The sequence below is a fragment of the Corvus kubaryi genome, unplaced genomic scaffold (genome assembly GCF_017639235.1).
Source record: "Corvus kubaryi isolate FWS band 111438036 unplaced genomic scaffold, C.kubaryi_AGA036_p1.0 37392, whole genome shotgun sequence".
NCBI classification, from domain to species: Eukaryota; Metazoa; Chordata; class Aves; order Passeriformes; family Corvidae; genus Corvus; species Corvus kubaryi.
The window spans coordinates 5,792,241-5,808,066 of NW_024581131.1; the positions used below are offsets into that span (position 1 = coordinate 5,792,241).

A 15,826-nucleotide genomic window follows, 5' to 3' on the forward strand; every position below is an offset into this window, starting at 1 on the left:
TAAGAAGAGGCCACTACACAGTCCGCTAATGGAATTTTTGTGAACATCGGTTTACAGTCTTATCTGGGATCTGTGAGAAAAGGCTCAGAAGTGGGAGCAGGGCAGGAATGGTTGACAATTCACAGATTATCAGATCTGGCATTTAAACAGAGTCAGAGGTGCACTAAGGACATCAAGAAGGTGTGTTTCCCTGCCCTGGTTCTTCAGGGAGCTTGTCACCAGCCACGTTCTTTGCAAACTCATAGCGTTGTCTGGACAGCCTCTCCTGCTGTGTGCTTCCTACTTGACTTTACATTAGAGACATGCTTTGGAAGAGGGCAGTCTTGGGCACTGAAATCTTGGATACTTATTTGCAGAGGACAAAGGGAGAGGAGAGGGGAAGAACATTGTTTAGTGGAAACCAATATCACTGACAGTCAACTCCAGCTCTTTTACTGAGATGACAGCTACATCAGTGACAGAAAGGCTGAGGGGACTGCATCCCTTGGGTCAAAAGATCAAATTAAGCCAGGCTCCTGTATTCTGTCTGATCACATGATACAAAGGGTACTGTGAGAATAACACACAATTATTTCCCTCATACCATCAATGTGGCTTGATTCAGGGCTGAGCCAAACAAACAAAACCCTGTTTAGGTTCCTTGTGTCCTTTCCTTTCCCTCTGCCTTGGGCAGATTTCTTGTACAGAGGGTTTATCTGAGTACTTGCAATGAGTGACACTTCAAAAAAATTATTTATATACACTAGTATTAACCAACTTACCCGGATGACTTCAGGACAAGCATAATGTGGTGATCTGAAAGACAAAATACAGTAAAAATGAGCACGTAACAGCCTGGTATTTATGGTTATGTGCATTTCCATTTTGTTTAGCAGAGTGATGATAATAGACTTGCTTACACAGAATACAAGTGTGCAAACCAGCACATTTTTCCTTACCTCAACAAGAACACATTTCTAACAAGCTCAGAAAATGTTCAAGAACTAGCACAATTTAAAACTCTATGGCCCTGCTATGAGCTTCTTCAAAGCGAGCAATGGAGAGAAGACCAGGCATATTCTGTGAGTATAGAATTCCAGCTCTCTAATCCCATCCTTTAACTTGGCCTTGTATCTAATTAAAAGGAAGGCCCACACTGCAAAGCCTTTTACAGGAAAAAAGATAGATGCATCCCTAAACCATGTCTGGTATCTCTTCTGCTAAGATGACTCTCATTTACACCACTGGTCACAAAAGCTGCCAATACATGATTTCAACATGCCTTTTTTTTTTTCTTAAAAAAACTAAAAAGGATGGACAGTAGCACTACTACCTGGCGAGTTAATATATTCTTTTCACATCCCTCTACCCATATATCTCTTGTTTGATTCCTGGCTGAGAAGAGTTAATTACTTCAACTTGCCAGGTAATAATTTTAATTCCTAAAGATTATAGCCATGGCTATTTATTTTATAGCCTTCATTAAAGTAACTTGACAAGTAAAAGAGATGCAAACTGTCTGAAACCCATGTGCAAATCATGCTATTGTTTATATTGACACCTCCCAGCAGCCCCTGAGCCTGTCTTCATTTGTGCATGTGTTTCTTGTGACAAATGCAATCATGGCTGGGCAATACCTGTCTCACAAAGTAATGAGCAAACCAGAAGCACAGTGAGGTTAGCTTTGTGCTAGCACGCTATATTAATGCCTAGTGAGACAGCCCATTAATTGAATTTCCATACACACTACACTTATCTTATGGCAAAATATCATCCCATGGGCATGGAATGCCCTAATTTGGTGTCACAGCTTTTGGCAGAGCATGACAATAAACTCAGGGTACACTTGGGAGTGCAGTTACCTTATCAGCAAAACCTACATGAGGAGAGAGAAATGCAGCTGATCCCTCATAAATTTTAGGAAAGGTGGAATTCAGCATCTTAGTCCAATATTTAATACGTCAACTGTGGACCCACTTAAGAGATGGAGTATTCACAGGTATTCTGACCAATCTATCTGCTCAGTAGTCCATTAGTTTAGACAACATTTTAAAAGCCTTGGTTCAAGAGTCAAAACAGGTAACAAAAGCCAGAGCCTCCCTCAGAGAGCCGGCTAGAGTTGGTCACTGGAAGACCAGAAAGAATTAGTTTTGTATCTAGTGGGTAGGACAGACTACCCAGGCTCTCTGTGTAGCTCCATCACTGACAGCCATGGAAACATGTACAAAGTTACTTAACATTTAAAAAACTGCAGCTGGCCCTGGTTTGAAAAAGATGACCAGAACCTCACCATGAGTCTACTCTTCTAACTAAATCAAGAGCAATGCCACCGCAGCTTTCACACCTCACAACAGAGAAAATGAGGCCAGAGTGAGACACTGAATTGCTTAATGTTATGTACATGTTCCTAAACTTCCAAAATATATTGTTTCCTGCGATTTTGCCTCTTTACAGCAAACCAAGAGCTGCACTACACCTACTCTTTTTAAAACCCCAAAGTCTAAACCACAGTCACAACACTGGACTAACACATGATTTTGCAAGCTTTTAGAAGACAAATTATCCTTGAGAAAATGCTTGACTAGTGATGTTGTCTTTTTCTCATATCCAACAGTGGTGTAGAATGTACAGGCCATCCCTAAGGCACACAAAAATCACAAGGAACAGCACCACAACTGGGGCTGCAGCCCAGGCCTGACAAGTACAACTCTCACTAGTGCTGGACTGCTTACATGGAACATTGAAGGAAGGCAGTGTGGGAACTGTAGGGAACATAGTAATACAACTGGTACTTAGCATGTTTGAGTTTCTCACTCTTGCATGTATTTTAGCTTCTGCAAGGTACAGCTGCCTTTCCATGAGAGTCATGAACACACCCAGTACATTAAATGGCTACTACACATGATGCCTGTGGCTGACCTTGAAACTTTAGCCAGACCTCTCAAATCCCGCATAGTATCCTGTGCAGTTCAGCAATACCTTTCAGTACAATCCTTTTTGGATGGCTATGGCACTAGGGTGCAGTGGAAGAGTTAGTATCTCAATTTGCAGTGTTCCTGAATTTTTATTTGTATATTTTAACTCCAACAAGGATTTCAGAACTCTTAATTGTGGGTGCTGCGCAGTGCAACCACCTTGAAAGCTTCCTGTGCTAACATCCTTGAAAAGACAAATGTAAGCATTGTGAAGAACTCAAGATAGGTACATATATATTTACATGTCCCACTAACAAATGCCCTTAAAGCACTTACCTTCCTGAGGTCTGCTGAACTGCGGTGGAATGTGCCATATATCTTAAAAGGCACCACCGAAATTCTGCAGAAGTCTAGGAGACTGGGTGGAGAAAATGCTATAATAAATCCTTTGAACAAGTTGGATTGATTCAATCATTCAACAGCTGCATTGCAACTGCCCAGAGAGCACAAGTTTCTGGCACTGCCATTCTGAATTCTTGCCAGCATACACTAGTTAGATATCTGCAGCATTATCTTGGCTAACAGCTTTAAAAGGGATCCTCCAGTCAGCCAGAATCCATAAAAAACTCATTTCCATGCTACCAATCACAGAGCAACTTCAACTGCTGTAAAGACAAAACTCAAATTTAATCAAAAATCTATTTATCTTTCTACAGAGTCATGAATATTTCTTTGGCTCTTATCACTAATTATTCAATATAGATGTGTCAAGAGCAACATTCCCTGTCTCTTCCCCTAGGCCACCTCCTCATCATTCTGCTACATCTCTGTGCAGCAAAAGCCCCAGTCTGCCCTTGATAACAAATAAATATATCGTTCAGCAAGATCAAGAAACAGTTGCTGCCTGCAAGTACTGCTGCAAAAAAAGCAGCGATGTTGGCAGTGTTTATTTCCAGGGTGATGTGGATTTTCCAAGGCTAGCCTGCCTGGGGCAGGAAGGGCTCTTGAATGGTTATTCACAGCTGTGACTCTAGGACACAATAATCTTAAGGATCTTAGGGGACCTTAGAGCATTTACGTGGCATTTAACCCAGAGGAAATAAGAGAGCAACGGTGAAATCCAGGACAGCTCTGGACAGTTAAGCCAGTCATTCAGAAAGAAATGTATATATCCTTGATGTATCTTTTCTGAATTTCATCTGAGAAACTAGAATAGTTCTTGATCTGTGCACATCAAGATATTGTGCAGCTGCAGTAGATCTGAGACAACCAGGGTCACATCTTCAGTGCAGATGTGATGTGCCTGTGAGTTACAGGTGTTTTTATGTAGGTAAGAGAGACATGCACCATGCACACACAAATCCATTGGGCACATATGGTTTATCTGGGAACACACAGTAACTGCTCTGCCAGAGAAGTGGTTTGTTGATCAAGAAGGGCAGGAAAAGCTTTGTGATCCTACTTCACAGTGTGACAAAACATGTGTTATACTGCCTGATGGGTTCCCAAGTCCCAGTAAAGATGAGTGTCCATGCCTCAGTCCTTTGGTCTCATGCCTTAAGATGGTACTATTTGGGGAGGAAGAAGAGCTTCTCTGAGTCCCATTTTTTAGGCCTCACAGACAGAGACAGAGTTTCTGCAGAGAGGAAGGAACAAGAAGTCTCCTTTCCACTGTTTTTCTTATGCATGAAGTTACCTTGACATAGGATGTTGTACAGCTGCAGAGAAATCCTCACAGATCTGGCTGGTTTTGCTGTTGCTCGATCCTAGAGCCCTTCTTTCCCCTCTCTTAATCACTCTCTCCAAGCTGGCTTTCAGATGCAGGCGTTACTCACTAAAGCAAAAGGCTGCCTCTGCTTTCCCCCACATGCTGGGTAGCAAAGGGCTGAGATGAAGGGGAAGACCAGAGGAGTAGCAAAATAGATAAAGGGAATTCAGGAGAAGGACACTGGCATTCCGAGTAGAGAAAGTGACAGCCACAGATCACAGAGAAAAGATGGGGAGAGACTAACCAAAGGTGCCAGCAGCAGTAGGTAGTTAAGGCTGCAGTGAAGGCAGGAGCTGTAGGTAAGGCTGTAATTAAGGTAGTAGGTGTAGTTCAGGTTGAGTGCTATATTGCCATTAAAGCTTCAACTCAGTTATTTACCTTTGGATGAGGAAACTCAGCATCTAGCCCTCAGCCATCTTACAGCTGTTTACTCCTCAAGAGCAATTACATTTTTGGGGAATCTGCAAATCAGTTCATTAATTATCAGTTCAAATTTTTAAATCTTGGAACCTTTAAGAGATCATAATTTTAAAAATTAACCAGACCTTTGTATTAAAAGGGCACAAAGATCGCCAAATTAAGTATCCAAAAGTTAAGAACTGGCAAAAAAAAAGGTTGAAAATGTTATACTGTTCTCTTCAGGTACGTCAGGTGGATGTGTTGTTGTGCCCAATGCCTCTTTTCTACTTGTGACTGCATTGGGAAGTCTGTAGCAACGTGAGGGAACTTTAATGTCAATATGGACAAGCTTGCATGCACGCAGCTGACTGACATATGGGAGACTCAAACTCTCTGTCCCCGCCAGAAAATTCTTCTGGGGAAAAAAATGAACAGGTGCCTTACACCGAGATGCTCACAGGTACTTATGAGTTGCATGTTCCCCAGTTTTCAGAATCACAGTGCTACACATCCAAAGCTTGATTTGCAGCATTTTTAAGCATGTGGAGCAGCAGCTGCCATTGGTAGGCACCGTGCTCTCCAAGTAAAGGACTGTTATCAAGCACCAAGTATCCTGATGTATTGGGACCCAGAGCATCCAACTGTACACCCAAAGACAATTTTGAGTTTCATTTTGCAGAATTCTGTGTCCTCATATAAATGGAGATAACCAGATCAATGTGGCAAACATAATATGAAAACAGTATAATTAATATTTGCAATCCTAAGACACAGTGATGAAATCCTACCTAGCATTCATAGCAAGGCTTGAATGCAGTGAGCAGAAGTTATAAATGGATCCATAAAATGAACGATGAGGAAAACCCAAACATTAAATAGCTGTTTACTCACAAAAATATGCCATCCAATCATCAAATGAGGCAAAGATTTGTTGAAAAAAACCTGTACAAGCTTGTACTTAATGGGCATATTCTAATGTGCACAGGCTAAGTAAATGTTACACTGCCAATCCAAAGAAAAGCACATCTTAAGTTCTCAGGGGTTGATTTTGCAGAATCTGAGCTCTTTTAACATACCTTGTGATGTATTATAGGTGATGCTGGTACCAATGTTTATTAATAAGGTTGTCTGGTATTTCCCTTTATAATCCTCATTTTAAGTTCTTTGTAACTTACTATCGATCTAACAACAATTTTCCTTGCTTTTTGTCTGTCTCAGACTGGTTTCATATATTTGTGTGCATGCATGCTGTGTATGGGCTGAAACAGTTCCACTATCTACTTTAAACTAAATGTTTTTTCATATAAAGAAGAGAAAGAAAAAATTCTAGTATCCTCCACTGCAAAGGGAAAACCTGAGTATTTATTTGCATTCTCTAGAAACTATGTTAGAAAAATAGACCATTTCACTAGAAAACTGCAGTTTGCATTTACTAGCAGAAACTCTCTAGAGCATTAGGATCAAAATCCTACATTCATTGGTACCACTCCACAGAGTAATTTTTTTATATGAAACTATGAGGTGCTGTGGATGGGGTCACCACATGATACCAAACTTTAAAACCAGCTAAGTGCAACACGAATGAAGTATATCTAGGACTGACAGCAACTGACTCAGACAACCAGGTATAGGAAACTAGAGCTGGAACCTAGTAAAAAAGAGGGAAAGAATCTGGGATTTGGGGGCCAAATATGGAGCAGAAATGAATGGGAGAAGTCAGCAAGATTATAGTACAAATCAGGAAGGAGACGGGAATGGAGTGCTGCAAATGGAAGCTCTTGATAAGATGGGGTAAAAAGTACTAATTCTGGCATTTCCAAATTTAAGAGTTTAAATTTGCAACCCTAACAATAACTGGATGTAGGACACTTGCATATGTTTTAGACATATGTACACGTTAATTATAAAGGGGAAAAGTATGTGCAGCATCATGTCATGTAACTAAAATCAGAAATGGTGCTTGGACACTGAGGTGTATCTGCCCTCTGAATTATCTGCTCACCACAGGTCTGCTGATACACGAATGACTTGCTACGATGGAGAACTAAAGCAGAGAAGGGCAATGCATCTCGTCCTAGACCACCGTGAATGCCTTCAGCAGAGACAGAAATCAAGCTCAGATAACCTGGGTCTCAGACCTGAGGTTTAGCCAAAAGGCAGTCACTCTTCTTGCCTAGTGACAATTCAGGATGGATTGGACAACATCTCCCATTCTGAAACACTGCAAGGCAGCACGCCAGGAAGAATCACTGCGAAAGAGACGGGGAGCGTCTCTGCGTGCCACTGCCTGGATGGGTAAAGAGGAAGAAGAGCTGAAGAGATCTAAAATAATAGAAATAGCAGCCTATCACATCTTTCTCTTTCTTCTTTGTCTGCTGCTGGCTGACAGACCCTCCCTGCTTCTGAAGGAATGAAGAGACTCACTGTGTTATCTGGCATTTCAAGGACCATCTCTCTGTAAGCCTGCCTTGCTGTGCAATTTCTGCCATAAGCAGAATTAGTCCTGCAGAGCCTACACACAGCTCCTCTTCCCCTCAAGGGTCTAAATATACTAAAAAACTACAGCTTATTCCTCTGTGCTGTGCATATGCAGGATTTGCACAATACACATTTCTATAATGGGGATTTGTTACAATCAAGGCCCAATGCGCAGTCTGTCAGTGACAAATTATGTCAGTGAAACAGCAAGTCCATCCTTACCTCCTTCTCCTACACAAACACATGTGGATTGAACTTTTATTGTTTCCTCCAGGTAGTCTGTCAGTGCTGCAGAAAACCATGCAGACCTAAGGAGTAACTCCCAGAAAACACTGAGATATGCAATTACATCATACCTCAGGCTACATGAGGCTACTCTTCATGAGGTCAGTCAAGGCTCTGTGGTAACCTAAAGACTACCCAAACTTTGCACTAAACTTAGCAGTTCACTTGTGATAGCAAAGAATTTTTGACTGCAGTCTCCCCGCTTTGCTGAACTGACAAAGTTAGCTGTACCACACGGCTCAACCCCATCTGAGCCTCCCACTCTGACTGACAGAAATACCTGGAGACTCCTTGCTCATGACTGTCAATGGGAATGTTACAGTTTCATCTCATTATCAGTGTTCACAGTACAGATAAAGCCATTCTCGAAATTAACTTATGGGTGCATGGAGGAGCATCTCATTAAAGCTCAGTATCTCAGCCATGATTCACTCTGTTTTGTTCCTTTTCATGCTGGCTTTACCTACCCAACTACATGGGTAGGCAGAACTGTTGCCTCGAAAAGCTCTGAGGCTGGTTACTGTGTGTGCTCCAAGGGAAAGGGAGTCATAACTAGATTACCTTTCTCTGTGAAGAGTGTGGCGTATTGTTACATATTCCTGCCTCCCTTCCTCCCTTCGCCCCCCAAACCAGAGAGATCACAAGACACCAGTATCAGCCATGCTGGGCTGCATGCCAGGAGAATTAATGAAGTGGTGTAATAGCTCACATGGAGGCCTAGTGATTGGCAACACACTTAAAATGAATCTGCAAGGTAGGAGATCATAGCGTTGCCGCTGTGTTCTGTTTATTACAAGCACATCTCTTCCGTTCCATTGATTTCTTTATTAGTGGATTTTAAGGCCACAATGTGGGGGCCGGATCTGCTTGAAGAATGGAGGTTTGAATTCCAGCACAGCTTATGGGAAGGAAGCCTCCCTTTGAGACTCCAGATCTGGATGATAGAGCTGGGTGCTAACAAGAACAGGAACCCAACCGAGAGGCTCCCGAGGAGTTTGAAAAATCCTACAGGGCAATTGAGGCTGGGTTGGTTTTTATACTTCCTCTTTTTTTTTCTCATGGAAGGAAGGGGAACAATTTTATTCCCCTTGCTTTGTGTCAGCTGCAGAGAGGACTGCATTTCCTGATCTAGAGGGGAAATTTGAAAGCAGCTCCAAGCAACAGATGTGCAAAATCACAGAATAGTTTGGGTTGGAAGGGATCTTTAGAACTTAACTAGTCCAATGCCCCTGCAATGAGCAGGGATATATTCAACTAGATCAAGTTTCTAAGAGCCCCATCCAATCAGACCTAGAATGTTTCCAGGGATGGGGAATCTACCACCTCTCTGAGAAACATGTTCAGTGCTTTACCACCCTCAGTGTAAAAAACTTCCTCCTTGTATCTAATCCACATTCACCCTTTTTTAGTTTAAAACATTATCTCTTGCCCTATCACAACAGGTCCTGCTAAAAAGTCTGTCCTCATCTTTTTTACAGTCCCCCTTCCAGTACTGAAAGTTTGCAATAAGGTCTCCTGGAGCCTTTTCTCTCCAGACTGAATAACCCCAACTCTATCAGTCTGTCCTCATGGGGAAGATGTTACAGCCCTCCAACCATCCTCATGGCCTCCTCTGGGCCCACTATAACAGGTTCATATCCTTCTTATGCTATGGACCCCTCAAAGCTGGATGCAGTGCAGGTCTCACCAGAGCAGAGCAGAGCAGAGCAGAGCAGAAGGGCAGCATCCCCTCCCTCTCCCTGCTGGCCATGCTGCTTTGGATGCAGCCCAGGACACATTTGGCTTTCTGGGCTGCAAGTGCACATTGCTGGCTCATGTCCAGCCTTTCCTCCACCAGTACCCCCAAGCCCTTCTCAGCAGCACTGCTCCAAATCCTTTCATCCCTCAGCCTGTATTGATTATACTGAGTGTCTCCCTACACAAGTACAGGACCTTGTAGCTGACCTTGGCATCACAGCTCCTTGCTTTTCATCTGTGCTGCTAAGAGCTTAGATCTTGACTTGACACGGACAGGAGAGAAGCAGTGGGTCCCAGTTTACTCATCAACCAGCATTCTATCATATCATGAACTTCAAATACTTTTGCTATCCATTATTTATGACTTGGAAAGCAGAGCCATACAGCCTAGGAGTGAGAGGCAGTGGCTGGGCTTTAGAGGGAACCCCGATGGCTCCATGTCTGCCCTGAACTGCCTTGGCCCAGAGAAGAGACCCAAAAAACATGAACTGTAACAAGCTGAGGCAGGGCCTGGGCTGAAGTCATCAGAATCACACAACCAAAGGCCAAGAAGAGTCAGTCTGCATGGGAGGAAGTGGAAATCTGCTGGTACTGTCTGGTTTCTGTGCTTGCCATTAGAACAAATTCAGACACAGCTGGTGTAGTGGTGCCAGGCTGCAGCAGCTTGATGCAGCTGCTGCCCTTGCTACAGCTCAGCGCCACAGCCCCTGCACAGTCACCACAGCACTGGAAATTGGGGAGCATGGTCCAGTGGTGCCCCAAGGCAACTGAATTCCCATGGAAATGTCTTTAGACTGCCCCTGCAATATTCGTCCAGGCAGGCTCCTTTGTACCTGCATTTATGCCCTGCCTGTCATTGCAAAGGACCCTGCTTCCTCCCTGTCACTCCTGCATGGGAGCTGACAGAAGCAGTGCAGAGCATGAACACCAACAGCTGCATGCAAGCAGACAGCCTAAAGAGGACATGCAAATTCCATTTAAGAACCCCTAGATACATTTATTTTCACACCCCCTAATATTTTTTCAAAGCCTCTTCTTAAAACAGTCAACACTGCTGCTTTCAGTTCCCAAAAATTATATGGTCAGTGAATGCAAACATAACAGTATATGCAGATGAATCCAAACCTGAAAGCCTTGACTTTTATATCTGTATGTGACACCTACAGTGGTCTGCTTTTCACTGTAAAGCACTTAACCCCCTTTCTTTTAGCTTTCTTCTACACTATGTGCATCATGTAAACTTATTGTCTTGCTGGGAAACACCAGTGTTTCCCACCAGCGTAGGTCTCCAGGTCTTCAATGAAACCCTTACTATAGACAACTTCTGTGTCTGGAATCTGTCCTTCATTTTTGTAATATGCTTTGAGACACTCACCCACAACTGGTTTCTAACAAGCTGTCCCCAACCTGCAGCGATGCCATCCCGAAGTCTGCTATCCGGATGTTGTTCTTTTCATCCAGCAGTAGGTTTTCTGGTTTTAAGTCCCTGTGGCTATAAAGAGAGGGTCAAAATGTGAGTTAAATTATCCACAACAGCTTCCCACTACAAACCTTGTTCTTTATCCAGAACAGCATTCAACCTGTTTTACTTTAATTAATTTAATTCGCTTTCCTGTCCCAGGCAGGAGAACACATATATCCAAGATCCAATCCTTGCAGTATTCTAGACCATATCCCAGATGCCCACTCCTGATGAATACAAGGCCTGCAGTGTCCTGACAGGAAAGGAACATCTTCAACTTCCAGTGATACCAACACAACATGAGGGAAATAGCAGGAGGAGAATTTCAGCTTGGATTCAGGGCTGATATACTCTATCACATGACAGCTCCTTGAGGTAGGAGGCAACACCATCAATACGTTCTGTCAACAACAGGAAACAAAATGAGTGATATCCAGAGAAAAAACATTCTTGATGTAAATGCTACTACAAAAAGCTCCTATTAGGACTTCTTTACATAGGCAGAAGGCTTTGAAATAATTTTGGGTAATTAGCTCTGATGGAGAAATCCCTTCAGCTCAGCAGTGCTTTTAACTGAGGGTGTCAGCAGTAGGAAGGAGAGAGAGGATTCCCTCCTTTGCATTAAAGTTTGATTCTCTTATTATTTGTCAACATGGGAAGAGCCAGGCAGCCACAATCTTCATGGTGGCAACTCCTGCTCCAAATCATATATTGACAAATCTATTAATTTCCACTGTTCACCACCAACACCACTGTGCACCCATGTCTGCTTTTAAGTACTTAGGTGCTTTTGTACAACTGTAATATTCACTTGATTTTATACCCAAAGACAAAAATCTTGCACAAAATTTGTGATGATTGTGCTTTTTTTTCCTTTTTATTTGCAACTCTTGGAAAGTCACAGAGATGAGAGAAGCACTTCGGGCAGACCAACGAAAAAGCTCATTTCTTGGTTTTCCTTATGAATAGGCAAAATGACTCTGATTACAAAAGGTCTAAACAGCAGTACCCAAACAGGCAGGACTGCCAGCTTCTGTGGACAAGCAGACCACAAACCTGTGGGAAATGGATGTCCAACAACACTGAGTGTCAGGCAAACAGCACCCACTTGCAAAAACTTGCAACTAAAAGCAGTTACACTGACCAGAAACTGAACTCTGGCAAAATAACTGAACTGGCAAAAGAACCGGGTGTCAGGATAGTCAAGTGGCACCAATCATGGAAGGCAGCCTTATCTTTGTGCCATTTCCTCTTCGCTTTTTAAAACATTCCTCTAACATTCCTCATGCACCCAAGTGCAATTCTAGCCCTACAAAAATGTAAAGGTGGACAGTCTCTTCCCTCTCAGAGCAACACGAGCAGCATGACAAGGTCTTGGAAATTAGAATCCTCTGATTTGAAGAGAAAAGGAACGATCAGTTAGAGACAACTTGTAAATTCCATGTAAAACCAGAGCACATGGTAATAGGATACCTGGGGACTGTAACAATTATTTCCAAAGGAGACTCCCGACAAAACAGCACACATTCAAAGCAGTTACTGGTCATCCACCTCACTGATTTGTTCTCTCTTGCTTTTTAAAATTTAGTCTCCAATCTTGCATAAATATGATGAACCCTTCGTGTTAAAACAGCCTTGTTAACAATGAGAAAGCAAGTCTGTGGATAAGAATTGTGATTCAGATTTGTGCATCTTTTCATCTGAAAATACAAAAGGTGCTTTGCTTTATCAAATCTGTATTTCTCATTGAAATCCAAGGTTTGAGATAATGGAGACTGAAGACTTACTAGCTCTTAATAACCATCAAGATAGTCATAACTAGTTGACAAAAAATGCAGGAGATGAGTGACAAGGAAAGGTTCCAGAGGCAGTGAATGATCAGTTAATGGCCAGGAAAAGAACCCCTGAATGTCATCATCAAGGACAGCAGTCCCAGACAAAGGCAAGATCATCAACATCTGCCAAAGTTTAACACTCCAGCAGTGAAATGGAGTGAAGAGCCCACAGTTCTAAGGCAAGTGAGGAAAGCTGGATGCTAATGAGACAGTATTGTGTGATTTCATCCTTCCTCCAGCAGACATCCTGGACAGTTCTCATCTTACAACTGCTTTCATTAATGGGAAGACCTTATCCAGCTGGGGAGGTGTGCTGCAGTTCCCCTGTCTGAGGATCAGTGCTCAGGGGCAGGTAACAGCCTCTGCAAAGTGAGAGCTGCTTGTTTGATGCTGTGAAACAAGAAATGGCCCCACAGCTCAAGCTGAGTGTGTGTCCTGCTGTGGAGGGTTTTAAGTGGCTATAGCTGTCTTTCGGTCTTGGCAATTGCTCCTGGCTGACAGCTGAACAGATACATGGTATAGAAGTTGAGGGTGCTGCGGCCTGTGACCGTTCCACTGCTTGTGCACTGCATGATATGGTATGATTCATATATGCATTCAGTCTGTAGCAGGCATACTGCTGACACGTGACTTTTGTACGTAAAAATTGAATCCTTTGCTTATCCTAAAATTGTGTAGCTCATTTAGAGAGAAGGAATGACCAAGGTGGAGCATGACCTAAGCACAGAATGTCCACAAGCCTGGATGTGCACTCACAACAAAACATCTTATTTCAGGAACACGGTGCAGCTAAAGGAAATGCAAAAATGCTCCCTGTCCATGACTGAAAGCTTCCAGCCTTGGCAGATCTGCCACAGGCCCCAGCTGGAGCACAACGTACGTGAACCTTGAATCAGCCCCACTCCCAGAGCGCTAGGAGGCAGTGAAAGGGAAGGGACACCACCTTCGAAAATCAGGACAACATTCAATCCTGGAGTCTCCTTCTCCCCATGTCATCCTGTCTTCCCATCAGCTGGGATCCACAACACAGTTTTAGGCCTGGGTTTTTAGGGAGAATCAAGGGGGGAAATGAGGTTCCTGTAAAGTGGCATGTATATTATGGGGTTTTTTTGAGAGCCTCTGCAAGAAAGAGAGGAAAAAGAGGGTACCACCACCCACATTCCAAACATGGAGTAAGCTTCACCTCACTGTGCTGCACAATGCTTTTCCATGGATGATCAGTCTGATGGAGGTCTTTAGGCAGAGGTGCTGACCCAGCTCCCAGTGAGAATTTTGAAAGCCTTAAGTTGGGATCTGGGGATTTGTGGGACTGGGATAGTATGCATGAAAGTAAAACTGGAGTAGCAACAGACCTTAATGTGTTTCTTTTCTTTTCCTCCAGACACTCATCAAAATAAAACCAAGAAAACTTATCAGCTCTTCACTATAGAAATTATCACTTCACTGAGCAGAGAGGAGAATGTTGCATTTATGGCTGCCTGGCCCCCAAAATACAAGAACAGTTTTGATATAGTAGTTTTGTATCTCTCTGTCCCTTCTCCATCCCTTTTTCAAGACAGTCTCTAGTGCCCAGTATGGATGGTTAGCATAGGAATTTCATGGCAGCCTGAGCACGGATTTTGTATTTCGGCAGCACTGCTCTTGGAGATCAGGGTGCCAGTGGGATCAGGCAGTACTTGCACATTCACCCACAAGAGTATTACGTGACCCAGTGAAAATTTTCCTCTAGTTGGAGCATTTCTCTGATATCCATCTTTGGGCCACTTTGAATTTGCTGAGGCAGCATCCTGGGGATAGGAGTCAGGCCAGGAGTTTGCACCAGAGCGGCAGAACCAGCATCGCTGCCACTGGGAAAGAGACTTCCTCTCTGCATTTGCATTTCCCATCTTTCTACTGACAGCTTTACAAATGCCAAGGGGAAGGGAGAGGAACATATGGGAACAGGGAAGGCTTGTTATAATTTACCTAAGAGCCCAACAGCCTGGACTGCCTAATGTACTCACATTTGAAAAGAATTCTCTTGTGCCAAAATGAAACAAAACAAAACAAAAATCCCACTGTATGTGGTAATTACTTGGCACTAATGGAACAGTGCAGAGTAAATGCATTTAATTTGGTTCCATTCCAAGCTGATCTCTCTGGCTCTCCATGTCTTATATGACCACATCAACTCCTCTCTCTGCAGGTGAACAAAGGACTCGTTACCCTTTTCTTGTTCTAAAGGCTCTAAAGCTGTAGGGGCTTTATCACACGGCTGCAAAACCAGAAGAGAAGAAAGCAGCTTCTTTTCTGACGAACATGGCAAACTCTCCAACTGAGCCTTGCATATGCTGAGAAGGAATGCAAAAGAGAGATGCAGGACTGCAGAAGTCAATGTAACCCTGATCCATAGGGGCCACAGACTCCCAGAGCTCCTCAACCAAGACAACAGCACAAGAAATCAGCCTCTGGAGCCAGCATCCAGTGGATTTTTGAAGGGAGAGTGTGTGAAAGGGAGCCATGGAGCAAGCCATGGCAGGGGAAGCACACACTGTCAGACTCTCTGCAACATCCCTCTTTCACAAGTTACAACAAAGGCTTTACAATTTCCTTGCAGCGTAAGATGGATGCAGAGAGAGCTCTGAAAAAATTGTTCCATGGAAATAGGCACCATTCTTGGAGGTGGTGCATGGAAAATGAAAGGCACAGATATGCATTAACATGTTCCAGCTTCCCACTAACACACTGGCCACGTTTGCTTTCTAGTCACTGCCAGAAACAGTTCCTTTAGTTCCCTCCAGTGCTTTTCCAGTCCATCCTCCTGCTCTGAGAATATCCCTATACCTGTACTGCAGCAATTGCAGAAGCAACACAGTCTGCCTGTCACCCAGGGCTGCCAGAGAATTCTGCTGTAGGGATGGACTCTAGATCTTGGATTCAAAGGAGCTATGTTACCTGGCATGAGATGACAAACGAAGCCATTATTTTA

At 43.3% G+C, this 15,826-nt stretch overlaps 1 protein-coding gene across 15 annotated transcripts in view; it reads right to left on the bottom strand.

The window, feature by feature from the left end:
- The window catches only part of BRSK2 (BR serine/threonine kinase 2), a 310,976-nt gene that overhangs the window by 72,568 nt on the left and 222,582 nt on the right, over positions 1–15,826 (bottom strand). For all 15 annotated transcript variants that reach the window (XM_042038346.1, XM_042038342.1, XM_042038339.1 and 12 more), the window contains exons 5-6: positions 10,937–11,053; positions 762–795 (exon numbers count right to left, since the gene is read on the bottom strand). In XM_042038346.1, the coding sequence (XP_041894280.1) occupies positions 762–795; positions 10,937–11,053 (151 nt within the window). The remainder of the gene's footprint in view (positions 1–761; positions 796–10,936; positions 11,054–15,826) is intronic.